The 24,825-nt window shown below is 37.6% G+C and overlaps 1 protein-coding gene across 5 annotated transcripts in view; it reads right to left on the bottom strand.

The window, feature by feature from the left end:
* The window catches only part of Ptprk (protein tyrosine phosphatase receptor type K), a 526,982-nt gene extending 503,068 nt beyond the window's left edge, over positions 1-23,914 (bottom strand). For all 5 annotated transcript variants that reach the window (XM_076858271.2, XM_076858267.2, XM_076858268.2 and 2 more), the window contains exon 1: positions 23,596-23,914. In XM_076858271.2, the coding sequence (XP_076714386.2) occupies positions 23,596-23,701 (106 nt within the window). In that variant the 5' untranslated portion in view covers positions 23,702-23,914. The remainder of the gene's footprint in view (positions 1-23,595) is intronic.
* Between the last annotated feature and the right edge of the window lie 911 nt (positions 23,915-24,825).

Here is a 24,825-nt window from a genome sequence, read left to right as displayed (position 1 = left end):
AGCTCCGAGGCCCAGCTAATGATTCCTTATTTACTAATGCCTGTTTAACATCCAACTACCCTGAACTGTTTAACCACGATAAAAAGTCCATGATGCAAACAATCATATCCACAGTCCGTAAAGCATTACATAGTGAAGGAGTTCAGTACATAAACTGAGGGTGTCCTCCAAAATCTTAGAAGAGGCATTCCAAAAGAGAAGTCTCACCTCAGATTTCAGCAGTGTGATTATTAGAAAAATTATTTTTCTAAATCTTGAGGTAGAAAAGTTCAGACAGATAAAGAAGGGAACTAGTACTAAACCCTGTTCAGTATTAAGATACCGAACAGAGAATTTTAATTATAAAATACTACCTCTGATTATTGCATATTTCATCCAGGGAATTTATCATGTACAGTTTCCCTACAGTTTTTTTTTTTTTCCAAAATGCTGTACATAGAGCTAGCATTTAATAAATATCTGTTAATTTACAATTTTTAATATCAAATACTAAGACAAAATGAATTAACTTTAATTTAGGATCTTGGGATTTAAGACAAGGTCCAGATTTCATTCTTATGTGGTACTGCCCTAGAGAATCAAAGGCCATAATCTTTGAAATAATATAACCTCCTTCACTTTGGCCATTAGGTGCAACATAAATAGCCTTTAAAGTTATTACTACCTTGTAAAATCTACTGTTTTCTAAACAAATAAGTGTCTAAACCTTATCAGACTGCTCTTAGATTTATAAAAAGCATAAAATGCTACACAAGATACAATAAACAAATGATGATGTAATGTGGCATTTTCAGGTATGGCTTTTGAAATTAGTGTACTCTCATTTTATAATATGATTCTTTACAAAGAAGACTAGATTTCCCTCACAAAATTTTATTGAAAATGTTTATAGTGCTTGGCATCACAGTAAACTAAAGAAGGCTCCATAAACCAAGGTGGTTCCGGAATCAGTAAAATATCATAGACAATGTTGGGGCTTAGAAAATGATACTCCACAGGCTCAGTAGCAGAGCACTTGCCAAACATGCACAAGGTCCTGATGTGATCCCCAATGCTGTACGAAACAAAAACCAACTAAATAAAATGAAGTTGTTGGGCATAGTGGAATATGCCTGTAATTCCAGCAGCTTGGGAGGCTGAGGCAGGAGGATCACAAAGTCAGCCTCAGCAACAGCAAGGTTCTAAGCAACTCAGTGAGACCCTGTCTCTAAATAAAATACAAAATACAGCTGGAGAGGTGGCTTAATGGCCAAGTGCCCCTAAGTTCAATCCTCAGTCTCCCAAAAATAAATAAAATTTTATTTAATTCCAATGTGACTAGTGAGAACCAACTAGGCCAACCCTAAATTCATTTGAAAAAAAAAAAAAAAGAAAGAAAGAAAATAATACTAACATGGCATTTTAGCAGGCTGAATATTTTGAACTGAAGAATATTAACAGACCTTAGAAGCAGCCCCAGAACCAACATCTCTCTACCCTTCACTGCCCTTCTGTTTCTCACCCCGTATTCTCTCCCAACATGAGTCACAGAAGCCAGACTTCCTTTTCCCCAAGCTGAGTCACAGAAACTAAAACTCATTTACCCCAAAGCAGACCATAAAACCTAAAAATATGACTTCTAAACTTCTCTGCCTTTCTATGTAAAAGCTGTCCATAAAGAAATTATTTGACCTACTTTGTCTGATAAGAGACCATAAGATCCCAATTCTACAAAGTGTGCCCCCCTACATCCAGGAAGAAGGGATGCCCCATGTAGTCCAGGAGGAATTCAGACAGAACAGGCCCTTCTGAGTTACCCCCTTCAGTTCAGCAGGCACACAATTTTTTTTCCAACCATGTGTCTACATACCTATCCATTTTTTTTCATACAATCTAAGCATAAAAATGGACAGCTTTCCTTGAGTCTTTGGGTCTTCGATTTGAAGACTCTGAGTCACACAAAACTTTGATTAAATAAATTTGCTATGCTTCTCTTTTAATCTGCCTTTTGACACAGGGGTGACAGCTGTGAAGAAAAGTATCACATATTTCCACACCTCCAGGAACAAACACAAGGTTACTTATAAACCCTAAAAGATAACACCTTAATAAGATAACCAATAACGATGCCAAAACCCTCCCCCACACATAATAGCATATGATTAATCACCTGCAAAATTGTCTTACATGACTACATTCTATACCACCAGCAATTAAGTTTTAACCTCAGAGTTACAAAAAAGTATGTGAGCCGGAGCCAATAGCAGAACTCCAATCTTAACAGTAGGGAATAAAGTAATAGTGAATACTTAAGTAAGCTCATTTTTTGTATATATTTTACTTATTTTTGTCTACCATATATTCTGAAAAAAAATTAATACAAACTAACAGAAAGAAACATTTTATTTTGGTTTGAAATGAATATATATAAAATTTCACATTCTAATCAAATAAACATCAAAATGAGAGTTATACACTTATAAAACCTTGGCTTTCTTGTTGTGACTGAATTTATCCTATTTTCCTTTTTCCATTTCTTGTCTCTTACTAGTAACACATCCATATGTTGATGAACCTTATTTTCTTTGTTTGGATCCAAAGTTTAAGTGATAGCCATTTATCAAAGGCTTGGAGATTTTATTTTATTTTATTTTCTCCTTTCTGTGGGATGTAGCTAACACAGAAACAGCTGAATCTCATAAACTGGAGGTGGAGTGAGGTAATTCTGTGAATCATTTTAAAATCTGAATTGCAGAACATTTTCAATGAATATGTTTTTTATACTTTAAAGGTTTTTTTCCTAATAAGAAGTACTCTATAAAACATTGTTTTCTCATGAACAGGTAGCATTGCTTTGCCATTAGCATACTGTTCATAACTGAACTGTGAAAAAGTAAAACAATTAGTCATTGTAGTAACTGAAAATAAATTCCCTGAAACTATCGTCATCCCATTTACTTAAAACTGTCTTCCAGCCTGCATATTAAAAAGACAAATCACAGTCTAGCAGCCTCCATTCCAAGCATCCTCACTTCCAAACCATGGCCAGCTTCCCATTTCAAAACAGGTAGCCTTCCTCAACTGTACTCCTGGGTGCTGAGGGGCTCATACACTGGACATTTGGAAGACATAAAGAGAACTCTCAGTATTGGAAGAATGCTGGCTTTTCCTGCCCACTTAAACTAACCAGCTCCCTTCAACCCATGGGGGAGACATTTACTCAGTTGAATAAACAACACTTGGCAAAGAGCCCTTCCTCTGCCTAATTAGCATCTCAACATCCTCCTCTGCTTTTAGCAAGACTAGGCTAAGGGGCTGCTGGAGAGCAGAGGCATCAAAGCTCCTCTGTCCAGAAACTGCCTCTTCCTCTAAATGTTGAGAGCTGTGTCTAGGTATGATAATGTCCATAACTCAAAGTCTTCATGATACATTCTGAATTATGAAGTGATGCCATACTACCATTCAAAATACAAAATGCATCATTACATTCTAAAGTTAAGACAGAACAAATATAAATAAACTAAATAAAATCTTGACAAAAGGTATCCAGACAGGACAGATAGGTTTTCTGAGCCTCAAGGATAGAATGAATGGAAGAGAGGTAGGATACAGTCTGCAGACAAAAAAAAAAAAAAAATGACTTTACTAGCTAGAGGTTGTATGTTTAGTTTTTGTTCCTTTGTTTTTCCATTTTAAGTCTTGATACCTTTTTATTAGTCAGAAATTTTTAGATGGTCTATTCAGTATCACCATGGGCTTTTAAAAACATTTTTCCCCCAATCAAGTTTTCTTTGCATAATGTTTTGTTTTAAAATCAAGATGCAGGTTTATTTGAAGACAAATGTACAGGTATATCCAAAGTACGTTTGCCTTCTGTTGTTTTTTCAAGTGTTTTTTCAAGCACCGAAACAGGAAAAGTAAATATCAATAAAAACTCTAGCGTCTTTATTCACTACAAAATCTTGCCATAAATAAGAAACAAAGACTAAAGTACTCTACAGGACTTACCTGTACTTCTGAAATAGTAAATTGTACATCTTTTAACTTAAAGATACTTCAAAAGACAATGCAACCTTCTTTCTCTCTTCAAACCTGGCAGCCAATTAGTGTCTGAAGAACCAAAGATCCAGCCACTGCAATATTAGCTTACATTTGGGTTAGAAATGCATATTCACACAAATACCTAACTTGATCTCATACAACATCAGTAGCTGCACTGGTGTAAATTATTAATATTGCCATGACTTGCTCTTTGGCCCTTCAGATACTAATTGACTACCAGGTTTGACAAGAGGAGCTCAGGTTAAGTGTCTTTAAAAGTATGTTCAAACCTAAGGAGCAAATACTAAATTAAGAAAAACCTTATGATCTTTATATGATAGTCCACCAGAAGTGCCACAACATAATGGTTATAAGAATGATCTTGGAGTTTACAAGCTGTCTGATCTTGGATGAGTTACTTCATCGAATAACCATGAACATCATATGAAAGAGTGTAGAGGCTTTCCCACTTTTTTTGACCAGGTCCATAGTCAGGTCACATTGCAATCCAGTTCACAGACAAACAAAGATATGTAAACTATTCAAGGAAAACCAAAGGTTCATGAAACAACACTTACCCACCTTCTCTACAAGATGCATGACTACTTTGTTATAATTATACTTTCTTCTGCTATTTTACCTACTGAACTGAATTCAGTACCCACAAAATGGTTGGTTACATCAACTTTGAAAACCCTGAGCTGAGGATGATAAAGCATTTATCTCAGTGCTAGGTTAAAAAGAAACACATAAATAGCAGTTATTGAAAACAATATTTTTTAAAAATTATATCACCCTAAGTTAGTAGACCCAAGACACTAAAAAGGATTTCAGGTTTGCCTCTGAAATGATGGTCTAGCCAAGATATGTAAACAGCACAGGGGAATATACTCCAGGGTCCTCAACTTCCAACAGAGAGACAGGCAAAATTCGGGTGCCCCACATTGTTGTCTTCATGTCATCAGGCTTCAGCAAAGGAGTGGCAAAATATAGTGAGAGATGAAGTATAGATCTTTATCAGGCCCTGCTGAACAGGCAAAATTTTGAGATACAAAGTAATAGAAATTAGAAATTGTCTGTCAAAAACAGATGCTCTAAAATGGGTCAGACTGGTTAACATAATCATGTGATTAACCGAGAAGGGGAGGATCACATTTTAATGATTGTGGCCACTGTTGGTAAGCTCTCCAGTCTTATGAATTATCATCTATCTAACATAATTACATCTGTGACTATGCTTAGCCAACCGGGCCATCATTCTGAATATCAATTAATTGTTATATTACTATAGGTAGAAAGGTGAGAGACTGAGTTTGAAGTCTACTGATCATACATAGCAACTTTTAAAACAAAATAATTCTTTGAGGGCTTATACTAATACATGCCTCTTTTCTGTAATTATGTAGGTGCAGAAAACAAAACTGCCAGTCCAGTGTTTTGTCTGAACTAATTTTGAGTGATATTGTTACTTCCTTTTCTCTTACTTGGTTTTTTCAAGGAGAAAATTAGAAATCTATATTTTGTTTTGTAGTCTAGAAAGTATTTCTTATGAAATCCCCTTTTAAGTTAAGAAGTTTAGAATGTTTCCATAATCTTGAAACTATTAATGCAAGGGAAAGATACAAGACAAAAGATGTTATATAAAATATACAATGAGAAATCATGCAGAGAAAAATCTATTTTGCCAAAATGGATAATTTGGAGAAAATTGGCACTTTTTCATATACAGATGCTCCTTGGCTTAAGGATGAGATTACATTCCAGTAAACCCATCGTAAACTAAAAATATCATAAGTAAAAATGTATTTAATGCACCTGACCTACCAAAAAATCATAGCTTAACAACAGAGTGCACTGTTAAGTATTAGTTGCTCACCCTCAAGGTCACAGGAGACTGGAAATGCAGCTCACTGCTGCTGCCCTGCATCATGGAAGTATGATTCTACCTATCTCCAGCCCAGGAAAAGATCCAAAATCAAAATTCAATTTACAGTTTCTACTAAATGCATATCACTTTCTCATCATTATAAATTTGAACAATCATAAAGTCAGAACTCTCTGTACTACTACACTTAATACACACACACACACACACACACACACACACACATACACACAACTCCTTTAATCAGAAGGAAAAAATACACACATATTATATTCACACTATAGCAATCACAAGAAATACCATACTATATACTCTGGACTATAAAATAAGAATAGCTTAGTTTTAGACAGCAACTTCTTTTGGGCAGAGTTTAACAAACACATATAAAGCACAGGAATTTTTGTTTAACACTACATAAATCCTATCAAATGTATTTTGGGACATGGAATATTCTTGTTTTATAGAAATAACCATAATAGGAGCAAGTAGTAGAGTAGCATTCAACAATTGCATATGACAATGGTAGAGATTAAATGAAATCTAGGAATCAAGTGAAATACACCAAAGTAACTATAATAACTATCATATGAGTTAGAAGTAACTGATTGAGTGGAAAATAATGACAAAATATCATTGAGCCCCAAATTCACATATAGCATTGAGATGAGAAACATATGCTTTCTTTAAAAAAATAGTTTATAGATGTTAACAATTGCACATATACCAAAAAATCCATGAAAGCAACAATGCATAACAAGTCTGGATACAAACCTATTCACTTTTATTGACACATTTATTCTTCCAATATTTTTGAACAACTTAAATACCAGCTGTTCTTATGGACCACAAGAGATATGTTAGTACAAAGATAATACAATAATTTTCAGGTTATGTTTACTGGAAATCCACCATCTATTATGTGACAGTCTGGGAAAACGGTGATTAGTGTGAAAAATGTACATAATTTGAAAGCATTGAAAACCTGGCTTTGTGTGTAGTCTTAGCAGGGCTCTATGCTGACAGCCCTTAAGGAGAGCTTGAATAGTCATGCCAACACACCAAAGACAGTTATCATGTGCCATGCAGAAACTCAAGTAGAAAATCAGTCTTCTTTGAGGGAATTTCCCCAAAAATAGGCTCCAAAGTGGGTAAACCAAAAGTCTGTGGCATGAACATTTTATATCAACTTAAATCTTGTTGATACTAGACAATTGCCAATAGGTTTCAAATTGGAACAGACTTTTTTACACTGGACTATGTTCATTTGGGAAAATGTTATAGAAAGTTCTTAAAATTGAAAGGGGCTTACTCACTGGATTCCTTACACTCATATTCAAAATTATAATGCATGGAACAGTGTGATGCAACCAGCCCATACCAGCAGCTCCTGGCATCTACTATTATAATGTTCAAAAATTTTGTGAGCTGGTTGCTACTTACAGCCATTATTAAAATCAAATTACATAAGCCTATATTTAAATAAATAATGTTAAGAATAGTGGTATCAACTAAAAAACATCACCTCCTAATTATTTTACTAAAATCTGCATTTGGGGCTATTTTATTCTCTTGAATCTGTATGCTGGAAATACTACATAATGGTGTAACTGTGCACCGCCTCCCAATTCAGTGTTCAGTGATGTCACAGTGGTAGTTGAAAATCAGCCATGGTGGGAGTTACTTATACCACGAAGACTGTGAAGTCTGAATATTTTGAGCTGATTGTTAAACATTTACCATCAATACTGCTACCACATTGCCCATGTACATTGTGTTCCCATTCTTAGGGATTTTTCTGGTTGATAGCATTCTGACTCAGGAAGAATGAATTACCCCAGTGATTGCCTTTATTGCACTCTATCATTGTACTTCCCACTTGAAATTATCTGTGGGGTCCTTCAATTCAGGGACTTTTTCATCTTTTTGTCCTCTATGCTGTATATACTGCCTGGCACAAAAGGGATAGGCATTTAATATTCAGTGAATTTAATCAGATGAACATGTAAAGAAATGAGACAAGCTCTGCCACCCTCTCTAACTCTAACTGGGATCCTAATCAATCACATAAATGCACAAATCAATGACTCCTGCCTTAAAAAGGTGTTGCCAAAAAGAACAACCTAAAAATTTAGACTGCTATCACTTGCTTTAACCAGCTCTAAATGATATTATATTTGACATACCGTCATAAGTTCAAGTCACAATGTACAGAAAAAATAGATCCTTTTTGTCATTGCTCCAACTACAGACAATGCTTGATATAGCTATAATCCCAGCAATGGATGAGGCAACAAGTATTTCCAACTAAAAGGAAACTTCTAGAGCTTTCAAAGCATCAGCCCCTAAAAAGATAAATCCTGATGTGACATTCTGCCGCTCCCTCCCCCAACCCTTAACTACACTAAAAGCAACAAGAGACATTCTTTTTAAAAAAAAAAATCACATGCTTTTCTAAAATGTGTTGGTAACTGGTGAAGTTTGTGGTGTAATTATGAATGAGTGCTGGGGTGGAAAGAATACTTGTATCCAATGACGTGCTGACTCCAAACTGAGGAAACTGCTGAGAGACTAGGAAAGATCTCAGATGGATATTCAGACAAACAGCATGTAACTGCAAAATCCAAAGGATTACCCTATAGATTCTTGTGTCTAAACTAAAGGTGAAATTGCCTCAAAGCAATTTCCAGACATCAGGTGAGATCTGCATTCCTGATTAAAAAACAGATAGGAAAGGACACAATCTACTTTGCAGAACCTAAGAGACATAGCCTTAGAGCAAGCAATCACAGTACCTAGCTGACTCTGGAGCTATCTGCTCTAACCTCACGTGGTTATGGCTTTCTTCAGTTCCCTAGTGCAAAAGGTTAGAAGTCACAGACCAAACCATGCTTTTTTAGAATTAAGTTTCTCCAGTATGTTTTTATACATAAATTTGCTGTCTATTGTATAATGTTTTCATCCCATACATAGGTCCTCCATTCTTGATTAATCATTTTCTAATTCAGTATCCTTTAGCTGTTGAGACAGACATATGAAGCAAATGGCTTTCCAAATAATAACTGAGTCATAATTTCAGACTTCAGGAAAAGTAGTATGCATACACTCTTAGGTAATTGTTCAAAGTTAAATGTGCCACAGAAGTTTTGGACTTTTTTTTTTTTTTAATGCTCCTTTTCATTAGGTCTGTGAAGTTGACCAAATAATGTATCAAAATAACAACATCTGAAGAAATGTTCAAGAAATTAAAAGAAAAATTTTAAATGAAGAGGAGCTTATGAAGACACTTGCTGCCCCTGCAATCACAAAGACTTATTAGCAGAAGCATCTAGTCAGGGCACAAAGTAGCATTACTATGATAAGTTAAATATTATAAAAGCATTATTTCAGTGAGATCCAATCCTACAGTGAAAAGAACTTCTCAGCTAAGAAAGCTAACATAGCTGGAGAGCAAATATTTTCACAAGTATAACACAGGGAAAAAGGAAGTTGGTTTCAAATAAAACTAGAAAAGATACTATAAAACAGGTGAATGAGCACAAGACATCTGAAACTTGAGTAGAACACAAAATCCTGTCTAAGTTTAAAGAGGATTTCCTCTGCATCAACTAGCCAAAGAGCAGCTCTCCAACTGACCTAACAAAGTCAAAAGCTTTGAGAGACCATAACGTCATGTGCCAGGACCAAACAAGGGTTTACCGAGTAGACAGAGACTTTAAAAGTTTTGGAGTTTAAATGGATGTGAAACTACCTCATTATTTTGTGAACTAAGGAAGATTAAATGACCAAGCAACTTTCAAAAAGAAAAACAAAAATGTTACCTAAAATATACAGGTAAATGGATATTTTAAAAAGGAAATGAGCATTTGCTTAGCACATGTGTCAAGGGTAAATAGACTACTGATATCCTTTCCTCATTCTGTAACCTTTGGTGAAATAACATTCTTTAGGAGTTATAGAGATCTCTCTCTCTCTCTCTCTCTCTCTCTCTCTCTCATATTTTTGCTTATTTCGAATTCCCTCATTTCTAAATCTGAGTGCTGCTTCTAGACAGGACATTAATCTCAATGGCACAGACAATGCTTGAAGTGGCAGAGATTTCTCTCTTCAACTTTCGGGTCAATTCCCATTTTAATCTTATTCCCAATATAGGGTTATTATATTTTATCTGAGACCATATCTCTCCAGGGGATAAGGAGTTTTATATATGCCAAATACTTCCAACTACCCCTCCTCCAATGTGCTTAAGAAATTTTAATGTATTTTCCAAAGATCTTAGGAGTATTTTTATAACTAAAATTTAATTCTCTCACACACTAGCTCCCTCCCCCACCACTTCAATTTTTTTTTTGCCATTCATCCAAAGATTCTGATTCTTAGGAATATGTGTAAATTTGTTTCTTGTTTTCATAAACATTGAATTATGTTCTTGATAGTGCTGCCTGTGGTCTTTGTTAATCAGCATATTAAGTTGATTTATTTCTGTTATCCTATTATCTAGTCTCTGGTGGTTTTATTTTAAAGTAAAAGATAATGCAGTTAGAGGTTTTAAAAGATAACAGCATGGGATTAGATATTCTGCAAACATTAGTTAATTTAGTCCAGCAATAGTGATGATAATAATAATAGCTAATGTGAATGAATTTGATCTGTGTGCCAGGCATTCTTTAAAGCACTTCAATTCAGTAAAAGATAATGCAATCCTCAAAATGCACATCCAGAATAGGAACTTTCATTACCCTATTTTGCAGATGTGGAAACTAAAGGGAAGTGGTTAGATCATGCAGCCAAAAAAAAAAAAAAAAAAATCAGTGCCTTCATTCACACTCAGGCCGACTCCAGTGTCTATAGTCTTATACATTATGCAATATATGGAGATCAGCACTTGGGGGTCTTTTGCCTCAATATAAAATGGGCATGAAATATTAGTGACTCAACAAAAACAGTTTCCAAGTTTCCATTTTGAAACATGGGTTTGTCATTTGGCAATTTTAATTTTTCTTGGGAAAAACCACCATTAAGATAGAAATTCAAAATCTCTACTTTCTTGTAAGACATAGGGTATATTCCAATGTCAATACTGTTGTTGCCTTCATAATGACTGACCAAAGTGCCAAAGAGGATGCAGATTATGGCAGGGGCACTTAGGGGATGGTCACAGCCCACTCTCATCCAGGGCTGCCAGGTCTCTCTAGCAGGCAGTCTGTCACCCTCGTGGCTGCCCACTACTAAGGGCAATGGGCTCCATGGAAGCAGCAGCGAAAGAAGGTCTTTCAGAGTCCAGGCAAGGAAGGCAGTTCAGAGCAGCTGTAGATCACAGCAAACGCGAATCTGCAGCTGTGCAGCCAGGAATTCTGCATATGAATGTTCCAGTTAGATCATAGTGCCCATGAATGCACTCATATAACAGACTGCCCACCAGCCTTCCGGATCCTGCTTCTAGTAGGAGAGGTACTGACCAATAGCCTCCAGAAAACAAACATGTTCCCTCCCCGCTACTTTGTTTATACTTTGGATTATTCAACATTTGGAAAATTCCACTTGGTGGAATTTTACAATGCTGATGGCAAATTTTTGCATATTCTTCTTCTGCAAATGTTTGCTTTTCTGTGGGTAGTCTCAAAGATATGGGAAGACAGCTGGGTGAACTGGAATTGTCCTGGGCAAGTTCTGAAGTAGACCAGCAAATTGTGAAAGACACAATTTTAGCCCAGAGACTTGCCAAGCCAAGGAGGTATGGGCAGTTACAGAACAGCCCCAGGTTAATTGTGAATCACTAGATGTGAAGCGATGCAAAGGTTACCATTCCCTAAGTCATGCAGTTATATCTGCTCCCCATGCCTAGGGACAGGTTTGGTTTATGAGTCAGCATGCCCAGGCTGTGGTGCAACAGTGGCACATGATACATGCCCAGAGACACAGAGAGTGGGAGAATACACAAAGGGTTATAAACCTGATCAAAATCATACTCTCACTTCTTCATGAAAATATTTGAAAGGAAAAAAGTACACACAACCACAGTTCTTAAAACAAGTGTTTAATCTTCAATATGACTGTCTTATAATATGTCATCTTTATTGACATATGTGGAGAAAATACAAATATTATTTGGTAGCATTCATATTCACTCATATGTATATATGTGAAAATGAATAAGTGGAGCTGCACTTCATGATATGTGACAGCAGTATCATGTACTTCACAAGAATGGTATGAACTTCTATTCATCCATGCCAATTTCTCCTAAGTTTAAAAGGGCAATGCATAACTTAAACATGAAAATATATGAAGCCTCCATTGCTCTCATCTCTATTCTTCAGCATATACACTTTTTTGTGCCTTCAACGATTGTTTATCTTTCACTGCTTTATATTCCTAACAAAAGTAATTCAAATTTTATGGTAGTTTACAATTATAGAAGGACTTCCACATATATTATTTATCTTACCTTTAAAAGTGTCTAATTGAATAACTAGACGTTAAAAGATTCTTTATTGTCCTTTGCCCACTTTAGTGATAAGGAAATGAAGGGTCAAATAGAAAGGAATTACACACCGATGTCAAAAGGTGGCAAAGCTAAGACTGGAGCCCAAGTCCTGCAGCTCTGTGTCCTAAAACAGCCTCCTACACAGAGCTCCAAACCCTTTTGAGCTCTCTGACCCAGGTCACAGCCAGTCCCTTCACCTCAGGTATTAATCTATCTTAAAGCATTTAAAATAAGCCTAGACAAAGGAGCAATAATGAATCAATTCTACATAGGAATCTGCTTCAATCTAGTCAGGTTGTTAGGGAAAATTATGACAAACTTCATCATTCAAGACTCACAGTCATCACAACCAAACATAAACAAGGGAGAACAAAGGAGTCCTGAAGACAACAATACAGGGGAAAAAAGGATACTTTAGTATGTTTTTTATGACACTGTGAAAGGGAAACAAGATGAATCGTACAAACCTTCCTCCAAAACCACTGTCTTCACCTCCAAATGCCAGGCCAACTTGTCTAGCCACAGAAAGCCTGTCGGCACCCAGGAGTGCCAGGGAACCACTGTTTGGCTTAAACTGGCATAGCCATGGTCCTTGGTCCACCGTTTTAGTCCACCAGCACCATCTGTTTAACACACACTGGGCAGATCTCCCACTTTGAGAGGAGGTAGCTGAGCAAATGGCTGCATTATATTCAGTATTCAATATCTCAAATATTTCTTACAGCAACTCTTGCAAATGTTACTCCGAGGTGAGATCAAAATTATACACAAACGGGCTGGGGATGTGGCTCAAGCAGTAGCGCGCTCGCCTGGCATGCGTGCGGCCTGGGTTCGATCCTCAGCACCACATACAAAGATGTTGTGTCTGCCATAACTAAAAAAAAAATAAATATTAAAAATTCTCTCTCTCTATCTCCCTCTCTCTCTCTCACTCTCTCTTAAAAAAAATTATACACAAACTCTACTTCTCATCTAGTGCTTTTTAAACATTAAGTTTTCAAAGAGTGAAGAATTAGTAGGTTTTATTTATTTGTCATGGGCTTAGCTTAAACTTTTGCCTTCTATTAAAAATTAATATATCTATACATGTGTCTAAAAATACAAATATCTATAAATAAATCCTGTCAGGATACCTGAAAACCAAGCAGGTATCCAAGATTTACATTTATATACATATGATTGTCACTTTGTATCTGGATTACTATTGCAATCAAAGTCAAACATGAAGTCAGGTTTGTATTTGGAAATACTGTTTCAAAAATTCTGGCTACAGCTGGATGCAGGGCATAGGCCTATAATCCCAACTACTCCAGAGGCTGAGGCAGGGGGATCACAAGTTCACAACCAGCCTGGGCAACTTAGTAAGACCTGTATCAAAATAAAAAGGCCTGTGACTGTAGCTCAGTGCTAAGAGTGCCTCTGGGTTCAATCCCCAGTACTAGAGAAATAAATTAATAAATTCTGGATATAAACCAAAATAATTATAGATGATCCTAAAGAATAATTCTTTATATAAATAACCATAAAGCAAAATGACCTATATGTTGTAATAACACTGACCCATATATTAAAATCTAGATTTTGAGCTCCAGTTCTTCCAGGATATATGACTCTGGGCAAATTATGTCAAATGAAAGAATGATTAATTTTAATATTGGCCTTATTCAACATTGAGGCAAGGAGAATAAAATAATAAAAATAGTAAAAATCCATGCTTTTAAAGCAGCACTTAAAGGGAAAACCAAAAAGTAAAAACTTCCTAAATTATAATCATTTGATCTGTAATGCATATAAACTTCCCAGGCATGAATTGGTTCTTTTCTGGCTTCTTCTTTTCCATTTAGAAACTAAGGTTTAGCCAGTGGATTCTCCTGGTGTTGCAACCTGATCCCAGTGTCCCTTCCCCACTACTTTCTTTCTTGCCTTCAGAGGGATTATAAAGACATACAAATGTTCCCTGATTCTTTTACTGCTCAAGCCTCATTTAATTCCATCTCAAGCACACACTGCAGTTTCCTTTAGAGAAGGCTCTTCCTCACCAGTGAATGGAATGAGGATCCACAGTTGCCTATCAATACACATACAAGCTGGGTGGGGATCTAGTGCTAAATCCAGAATGCTGGACTAACCAATCTGCACAGGACCTTCCTGAAATCTGAGTGCCTGATTCAACAGCTAGAGACTTGATCTGATGGATTCAATAACAGTGAACCTCAGGGACTTTTCACTTATAACCAGTAGGTAAGCATTTCATGAATGGATTCAAACCTAGATTATGTGGGGTGACAGCTGCCATAACCATCTTGCTTCTCTAAGGAGCCTAAATGGCTCTTGAAGCCCCTCAAAGCTAAGTTTAGCAAGCAGAGAGAGATTATATTCCAGGGGAATAATGGGAGTTCCTAAATCAGGTTCCGGTTTGACTTGTCAATTGAGAAAGACAATAAATGCCCCTTTAGGGTATGTCTAGGCTAGGTTATATTTCTGCTTATATGTAACAACAACAACAAAATGTCTAATCACTATGCATATGTGCTCATGTTCAATAATGAAGCTTGACTTGACTCGTTCCTCACATAGCCACTTAGGGCAAGATATTAATACTTCGCCCTCTCTGTCGGTTTGTACAATGGACATGATTCCAATCCAAAGTTTTACTATAAAGAGTTGAAATCTGATCTTAAGGGCTGGCAGGTCACAGGCCCTCCATTAAGGGTAGTTCCTATCATTGTCTCTGTGCTCACTTTTGGAAAAACTGTCCTCTTTAACATGTGAAAGAACAAATAACCCTAATTATTGGTAACAGGAATAAAAGTAGAGGCAGGAAAAAAGACAACCTTAGAATTTGGAGTAAAATTAGAAAAGTAACAAGTCAGAACGTTATAACTCTTGAGGATATATGAAAGTGGTTTTCAGAAGTTTTCCATTATTAGCTCTCCCCTTTGAGTAACCTGTCTTCAGTAAGACCTTTTACTTTAAACATGAGTGTTAGAATTAAGTAAATACAAGGGTCATGTTGTCTATTTATTAATATAATAACTATGTTTTTTGAGTTTCGTGCAAAGTAAGTAGATTTTTATTTATAGTATAAAGATACAGAGAATGTGGCCATCTGTCATACCCAAATCCAACTTATATCAAAATATGGCCAATTATTATGGGTTAACATTAATTTATACTTGTTGCCTTTTAGTCCCTGAAATACCAATGTCATTCTGCCAGTATTTTTCTGAGTCGCTAGTGAATGGCAAAAACAAATATACCAGTTGTGATTTAATCAGAGACCTCACTGTTGAAACAGCTAGCACCAGTAGACACATTTAGAATAGTAAATGGATAACAAAAAACACTTACAGACTCATTAATAAGAAGGCAATTAGGTCTTCTGGGAAAATTCATTTTCTAAAAGAATGCTAAAGCAAGCTATAAAATGCAAGCAAAACTGTGTTTTGACATGAATAGTGTACACTGTCTATTACATCATAATTTTTCTCTTGAGAAAACTGACAAGAATTCCTGATCTTAAATATAAGCACAAAAGATAGTAAAAATAATACTAGTGATATTTAATGCATTCTACCTACTAACTCTCTTTCATTAAATTTGACTGTCCTATAAATCAAATCCTTATTAAAAAGATCTTAGATTATACTGGAAGAAAAAAGAATTATAAAGCGAGAGACTAACAATGTTAAAAGGCAATGCTATTTCCTGTACCAATATAACATTATGCTAAGTAAAAATGATTTGCATATAGCACATTTTTACCTCTAAATTTGCATATAGCACATGTTTACCTCTAAACATTCTTATACAAAACACTCATAACCCAAACTACTTAAGACTTATTATTATTTTCTTATGAAATATTTACTTTATATTGCCTGAGGATTCTTAAAAAAAAAGTCTATGTGATATTCTGATATGTCTGAAATGTGAAATTATAATAAAGTAAATATTGATAAGAATTATCAATACAGGGAAATTTGTTTCATGTCATAAGTAATCCTTTCACAACAGTCTTATAATTCTACAATAAAGTGCATGTGGCCAGCTTTTTAAGCTCACTTTGGACTAGAGCAGTGATTCTTGAAACTAAACATTCAAAAACATCACTGAGGATTTTTACTAAAATACAAATTCTGACCAGTAAGTCTGGCATTGGTTCTGATCACAAATCATCACAAGTTCCCAGGTGCTGCTGCTGCTGTTGGTCCATGAACCACAATTCAAGTAGCAAAACCCTAGGGCAACTTGCAGTGCAGGAATCCAGTGGCCATAAAGCAATCAGCCATCCCCGCCCCCCACCCCCATGGGTGGTAGTAAGGACCCTAGAAAGGCTTCCTCTCTCCTTTTGAATTTGCTAAATGACCCAAGGCAAGTCACTACAAGAAGCTGTGACAAGAACACCACCTAAGCAGCTGCTGGGTCACTAACTGTCCAGCTAGAATTAGGAGAATTTCTGTGGCTGTTCAGCTGCTGCCTTGAACAGGGTTTGGGGAATCAGCCTGAGCAGCTGGTTAAGGAATAGAATTCATTTGGAAGGGTTTATATAAATAGATCCCAATCTGAAAGAAGATTTATTAGTCTCTCATTAAAAAGCAGAGAATGGGACTGGGGTTGTGGCTCAGTGGTACAGTGCTCACCTAGCATACGTGAGACACTGGCTTTTATCCTCAGCACCACATAAAAATACATAAATAAAAAATAGAGATATTGTGTCCATCTACAACTAAAAAAATATTTTTAAAAAAAGCAGAGAAAAGACTGAGGTAGGGAAGGACAGACTATATAGTTACTTTATTTTCCATTTCAGTTTCTCCAACTACAGAAAAATAATGGCCCATTATCACAGTCTTCCCAATAATATAAATATAAAGTGTGGAACCTATCCCCCAACGCCTGTAGCTCCTTTCGAACCTGGAACGTGGGACAATGAAGTACTATCACTGTTAAGATACAGCCAGTTTTCAGCTTTCCCAACAAAATAAATGCAAGCAATAACTCAACTATATACTATATCATTTAACTTTATTTCTGAATTTCTCTTATTAAAATTGCTATAATGACACCTGAAGAAGAATTTACTGAGCACTGCTCACTTCATCATTTTTTAAAATATTTATTTTTAAGTTGTTTTTTTTTTAGTAGTTGGGCACACCTTTATTTTATTTTTTTATTTTTATGTGGTGCTAAGGATCAAACCAAGGGCCTCACACATGCTAAGTGAGTGCTCTACGCTGAGCCACAACCCCATCATTTCTATTAACAGAACTCAATAATTCAAGCAGAAACACAAATTATTTCATTGGGACTACTTAATTTGCTCCTAAAACAACTATAAGTAAAATAAGCCGATTAGAATTTTTATGGATTATCAACACACAAAGAAGGGCACCAAAAACTTCAACCAGAATCAAGTGGAAAAGCACCAGTGTTCCACAAAGAATCAACATGAGCCTCACATCCCAGGCCCGGTGTCTTTCCAGAGCCTCAACAATCTGGAAAACTTTGGAAAACCAAGTTTTTAAATTATGTAAATTCAGTTTTTATTACCAATATATTAACTGTAAATCAAAAGAATTACCACAAGAATCTAAAAGGAAAATAAACACACCTCTCAAAACGAAATCTTCACAGAACTTATAAAACTTCTTATGTGCACCTACATTCTTTAAGAGTGTTTTCATAAAACACATTGGCACTAAGATGAAGCATCAAGTTTGTGAACTGTCTACCTCGGAATTCACACTGTAAACATTCAAACAATTTTAAAGAAGTTTACAAAGTGTAGTTATATGTAATTTATTTCACTTATCTCAAAATAATCAGCCAATGTAGTACTCTAGTTTTCTATTCCCATTTACAAAATGAAACATAAAGTCTCTCTTTCATTCACAGACAGGTAAGCATAACAAATAAACATTCTGTGACATTAAAAGATTACTTCATAGATATGGAAGTTTGCTTTTGACTTCAGCTGAAATAAAAAGTAGCCTGACTGATACATTATTCACTTTGTTATCAAATACCATTTAAAGATATATCATGAATTGATATGTCTTGTACTATTTTTCAGTAACTATCACAAACAGCATGAATTCTGATGAAAAAACAAGTCATGTTCAAAAGCAATTACAACCTTTTTTAGGTAGAGAAACATCATTTGATAAAAGAACACAGACCAGATACATATGATCAAAGGGTAGAGTCTGAGAGGAATACACAGAGGGAAATTTTGCATTGACAGAATAAGAAATGAATCTGTTTGGACAAAGGCAAAGGCTGATTCCAATAAACAAGTCAAAAATAGGACTTTTTTCTCTCTTCCGAAATTAAGAGATCAAACACACACATACACACACATACAATCCCTGTGTTCTTTGTTTTGTCTGTAAGAACAATCTGTAAACTCTCTTGATGTTTCCTGTTCTCAATCTTCCAACATTCCTCTTCCTGCCCTTCATGAAGAGCAAATAAGGGAAATGGGAACAGCACAAATCCAAATTTAGTATGATTCACTCTCTTTAATAACACCTGGAGTAAACTAGTACAATGCACTTCAAAAATATTAGTAAAAACCAATACACCTCCTTTATATGAAATAATGCTGCATGCCTATATATTTAAGGCTATAAAATAAGTAATCAACCATCATTGCTGGACATATGAGATTGGGTGGGAGAACTGGCATTGGCCTTGGGTAGTAGATAGTCTTATTGCCAATTTTTGAGAATATATCTGGTTCCAAAAGAAAACACATAGGTTATGGTTTTGTATATAAGTATGTGGGACTTTTCTGTTACTAGAAGACTGGGAAGAATTGTGGGAGAAGGGTGGAGTAACAGAGATGTTGATTTTTTTTTTTTTTTTTTTTCCAAATTCACAAAGAGAAGAGCTGTCAACAGCACACATGCTAATACCCAAATAGCAGCCAAACCTGCATCTTTCCGTCTGGGCAGGCCAGACACAAATGATATCTCGCAATCTAGGAAAATCAGCAGTCAGATATACGGGGACTAGAGAGAGGAAAATCAATCCCGGAAATGTCCAGTTACATATCATTACTCGTGGTTAGAATCTGGAGTTTGAAGGCACAGAGGCATCAGAGGTTGCTGGCCAATCAAAACAAGAAAAGTAAAAGGCAAACCTTAAAACAAGCAGGCTACAGTTTATCTTCCTAGTAGGAAATAAGCATAAGAGCAATTAATTTTGTATCAGAGACAACAAGGAGTCAGACACAAGGAAAGTGGCACTGCTTAAATGAGTTGCAAGGTCCTCAGGGATCAGCACTGTAACCTGCCAGGAATGGCATCCAAGGCTGATCTTGAGCTGCATTTCCAGGCTCAAATCACACAAAAGAGACAATAGTCCCTCTCTAGGTCACTGATAAGACTGCATCTGAAAGCTGCATGTTATTCTCCACAGAAAGATGAAAAAGCTGAATCAACAGTTGAACAAATGGCTAAAGAAATTGATTTTAATTTTTTCCCATCATTATAATACCAGGAAAGTTCATAGTGACTCTTCCACAGGCTTAACTCATATAAGGATCTACACAAGGTAATTAAAATAAAAATTTTTGAAGAGCAATATGCTGATACAATTATGGTCAGGGCCATTCTAGATTGTTTATGTTTAATAGGGGATTAGCCAGGGCAGTGAAATGTGATGGACATCATTATCCAAAGTACATGTATGAAGACTCAAATTGGGTGTCAATATACTTTATATATAAACAGATATTAAACATTGTGGCATATATGTGTAATAAGAATTGTAATGCAAAAAAAGTACATGTATAAAGGCATGAATTGGCATGAACATACTCTATATACAAAGATATGAAAAATTGTACTCTATATGTGTAATAAGAATTGTAATGCATTCTGCTATCGTGTATTTAAAAGATAAAATCAATAAAACTAAAAAAATGATGAAAATGAATGACTGGCTGAATGAAACACACTTGCACACACACACACACACACACACACACACACACACACATCCTGAACAGCCTGTAGTCACTAGGAAAAGAATTCTCAGAGTTCAGGAACAGTAAATGAAGAACTAAAACTAAGGCATTTCAGCTACCTCAGAGGAAGAGGATATCTCAGGAAACTGCACACAACTCTTTACAACTGACTATTCTGGTTCACATAAAATATTTCACTGGATCCTCATAAAAACTATGCTGGATAGGTCAGCACAGATATTATTATCCCCATTTTATAGAAGAGAAAGCTGAGTTTCCAAGTCACCTCATCTGTGACCAGTTTTGTAACTTATCTGAGTCTTACAGAAAACTTTCTTACAAGATGATAGATAACCAAGAGATGATAGCTACACCACCCACTAAGTATATTTTATTTTCTCTTTATATTTCTATGCTTCAGTTTTCCCAGATATAATAGATATGACACATGGGATTTAAAGTAACAAAGTAGATAAAAGAGTGTAAGTTGATATTTACAGAAAGCTCTGATTTGAAAGATGATAATCATGGAGCAGTTTTATATCTTAACTGGAAAAGTTAAGGAAAAGGCCATAATAATAAAATATTTCTAAATTGTTATTTAAGCAAAGTAAATATAATTCTTAGTCTTTAAAATTTTATTAAGCTTTCTATATTAGTAAATATATGACAATGTTGAAAAGTGGCAAACTAAACATAGTAAGTTAGATTTAACTTATTTGGAAAAAAAAAAGCTATACTTGGAACATTACTTTCAGATTTTTAAAATGTTATTTAAATGCTCAAAAGTTCATCATTCAAAGCAGAATTTTTAAAAATCAAAAAAGAATATGCCTTTAGTCTGTATTACATCTCTAATCCATGTCTTTGCACTAAATCTAACTGGCTGTCATAAAATTTGAAGATGGTAAAATACCAAAAGATTTATGATAGCCAGAAAAAGGTGATATTTACAAAACAAACTTTTAATTTATGGAGAAATACAAATAGATCCACACTGTGTCTTTAAACTCTGGAAATAAGACATTCATTTGTGGGCATGTATGTATATACTGATTGGAAAATTTTTCAGATAAAATCCTATGAGAATTACATTTGTTAGGACTGTACATTCTGTTAATAAAATTTAACATAAAGTCAAATGTTATGTTTTGCCACTAAAGAAAAACAGACATATTTAGCTAAATCACTTAGAACTGAATGTCTAAGACTACAGTTGTTCATTTGTGATATCTAACCTGCAGGTATTAGAAAAGCACTTCTGCATTTTGTGCTGGAAGAAATTTAATATTTACTTGCCCATGAAAGGATAAATAACACTTTAGAAGCGAAAAAGTTTCTTTACTGTAAAAATGTCCATCAGCTGTTGAGACGTTAAGTTACAATTCTTGAATACATGTGAGTTTAATCATACAACAGGTAGAGTTCAAACTTTCAATTAACAAACTACATGTCTTTTCAAGCGTAGGCTCTCTGTGGAGTGACAAACACTGTGCAGAAATCAATACTCTCTCCAACTTGCCTGCATATAATGAGTCACATCAAGCATGGTTCCAATACTAACAGGCATTGTATGTCAGAGATGCATGCAGTGATGCTTAATCCAAAGAGAATTTAATTAAACCACCAGATCACTCATTACATAGAGCTGTTGTCCTCTGTGACCATCGAATATATATATATATATATATATATATATATATATATATATACACACACACACACACACACACACATACATACACACACATGGCTTTCCTTGTGCGTGCTATCATTTCATAACCTTTGCCAGGGTGGACGGTGCAAGCTACCACCTAAGTCTGTTGCAGTTCTAAGGGGCGAGGGAAATGCAGACGGAAAGTAAATAAATGATTGCTCTGGAAAACAATGAGAGTTTATTTCCAGGAAACCGGGCAGCCTCAACAATGAAAGAAACTGTCAAGTACAAAATAAGTTCTTTCTCCGCATCCTGTGGGCTCAGCCAGGAGCTCGGCTGTCGCTTTTCCCCCCTTTCTCCATCACCTCTCGGCCACCTTGGCGTTTCCATCTGCACCGCGAACCAAGGCAGCAGATGCGCCCGCCAGCCAAGCTGAGACGGGTGGGTTAGCCAGAAAAGTTGTCATAATCCGCGGGAGGCAGAAGAGCGCCCGGGAGCCCGCTCCCCAGCGTCCACCTGGTGAAACTTCAGAGCCCCCAGAGGAGACAAGGATAGAAGCAACCAACCAAAGGAAAGAATAACAAAACTGGAAGAGAACAGAGGACGGATCCAGGAGAGCAGGGGTCACGGACTCATTTGAATGGCTTTACTTAGAAAGCAAAGGGCTAACATAAAAGACTGCTCTCATCCCTCTTTTTGGGTTCCCCAGGCGGACAGTAGTTGTTTAGAGCACCCATCAAACAGGCTGGCTCTGAGAGGTGCGGAGCCAGCTTCTCTTTGGGTTTAAGGAAGAGCGGGCTCCCACACGCGGCTCAGGATTCTCGGACTGGGCTCCCAGACCTCGCTGCACAGGACGACTCTGCACAGATCCTTAGAATCAAAACATCTTAAAAGACTCGGCCAACAAACACATATTCCAAGCGGTGCCCAAGCCCACAGGACAAAACCAGGAGCAACACTACGCTGGGGGAGGAGAATGGGGACTAGAGGAGAGACGGGGAAGTAGTTGGACAAGAGTCCAGGAAGGTTATTCCCGGGACAAAAAGCACCTGGCAAAGAGCGCCGAGGTCAGTGCCTTTGATTCTCCACGTTTCTGACAATGGCTTCCCGGGGAATTTTGTGAACACTCTGGTGGCAGACAGCAACAAGCTCGCACCACGAGCAACAGAGCAGTTGTCCCCGGAGTCCTAACTACTTTTTCTTTCTCTCTTCTCCACTAACCCAGTGCAGCCTGCGCTGGGCACCGAGGCCACTAGTTCCACACACTCCAGCGCAGCCGTGCCAATCTGCGCCCCGAGTCAGCCTCAGGGAAGAACAATGGGTCGCCAAGACCAAAGTTACCTGCGCCAAGTGGCGCCCAGCTCAGTGCCCCGCGTCTCACCTGGCACAAACTCCGGGGACATCTCTTCCTCTACCCAGGGACCGCCTCAACCCGGAGGGCCAGGAACGCTTCCCCCAAATCCTTGCCCCCGGCCCAGGCAAGGAGCCAGATCCACGTCTCACAAGCCAGGGCTGGGGGCATTTGTCGGGGCTCCGGACACCCAACCCACCCGCGCGCCACCCGGGACACTCACCTGCAGAGAACTGGCCTTGGGCGGACCCCAGAAGAGGCCAAGGGGAGAGGAGCAAGAGCGCCACAAAAGCAGGCAGTGCCGCCGCCGCCGCCGCCGCCGAATCCATGTCGAGTTTGGGAGAAGTTTCAAGCAGCTTTGCAAAGAGCTGCAGGGGTATGGCTGCGAAATCCACGACGGAGCAGGGAGCTGGGCCTCCCAGGCTCAGAGCGGAGAGTCCACAGCCGCCCGCCAACACTTTTTCCTTCTTCGCAGAAACCAAACTACCTCAGGGGCGAAAGCGTCTCCCGCGCCGCCGGCCGGCCGCAGCCGCAGCTCTCCATGCTCGGCGGAGGCTGCTCCTGTTAGTCAAGAGTTACTTTGCTCGGGGAGGGACGGGGGCGGAGCCTGGGGTGACGTCGCCCCGCGGGCTCCGGGCGCTTCTGAGGAATGCGGGCTCGGGCTCGGGCTCGGGCTCCGCGCTGCCGCCGCCTTCTGCCAGAGAGACGCGCGCCAGCCTCGGCCACGCGCTCGGTGCCCCGCGCCACTCGCTGCCTTTGTTCGCCGTCTGAGCCCGGCCGCCCGCGGCCGCTCGGAGGCAGCGAGCGGGAAAGGCAGCTCGCCGACCTGCTCGAGAAATCGGAGTTTGAGAGGCGAGTTTGTAAACAGTGTGGCTGGATTCCTGAGGCCGAGCGCAGGAGACACACCACAGCCGCCCCAGGAGAGGTGTCCGGGGGTTATGTCACCAAGGCTGCGGTCCCACCAGAGCGGTTGCCGGTAGGAAGAAAGGGGACTGTGGAAGCAACCCCTAAGGCAATATCGACCTACAGGGGAAATTTAGTTTCTTATTTATGCAATAAGGAATAAGACACTCCACCCCCATAAAAAAAAAAAAAAAAAAAAAAACTTGTTGTTCCTTGTTCGTATAATAAATAAAACTTGGACCAGAATAAAATGTTCGGTAACTTTCCAGTGTGAACAGCTGGCGTGTCTCGTTTCTGGTTTATTTGTCATTTGCCAAATATTTGAATTTACTTTCTGCTTCACTGACTTTGCTTCTTGTTCTGAAACCTTCTGGCCTATTTCTACTTCTCCATCACCTAAGAATTGCATCAGGGCTCATTATAGTCTTTCCTTTCATACAGGTCTATTGGAATAGAAAAGGTTTGGGGATTTTTAAAAATATCTCGTAGGTATTTAAGACGTAAGTATTTAACAAAACGATTTTACACCGACAGTGAAAACAGCGATGTA

This window comes from Callospermophilus lateralis, chromosome 6, assembly GCF_048772815.1.
Source record: "Callospermophilus lateralis isolate mCalLat2 chromosome 6, mCalLat2.hap1, whole genome shotgun sequence".
NCBI classification, from domain to species: Eukaryota; Metazoa; Chordata; class Mammalia; order Rodentia; family Sciuridae; genus Callospermophilus; species Callospermophilus lateralis.
The sequence above is the reverse complement of the archived record's forward strand: the minus strand, read 5'-3'. Positions and strand labels throughout refer to the sequence as shown.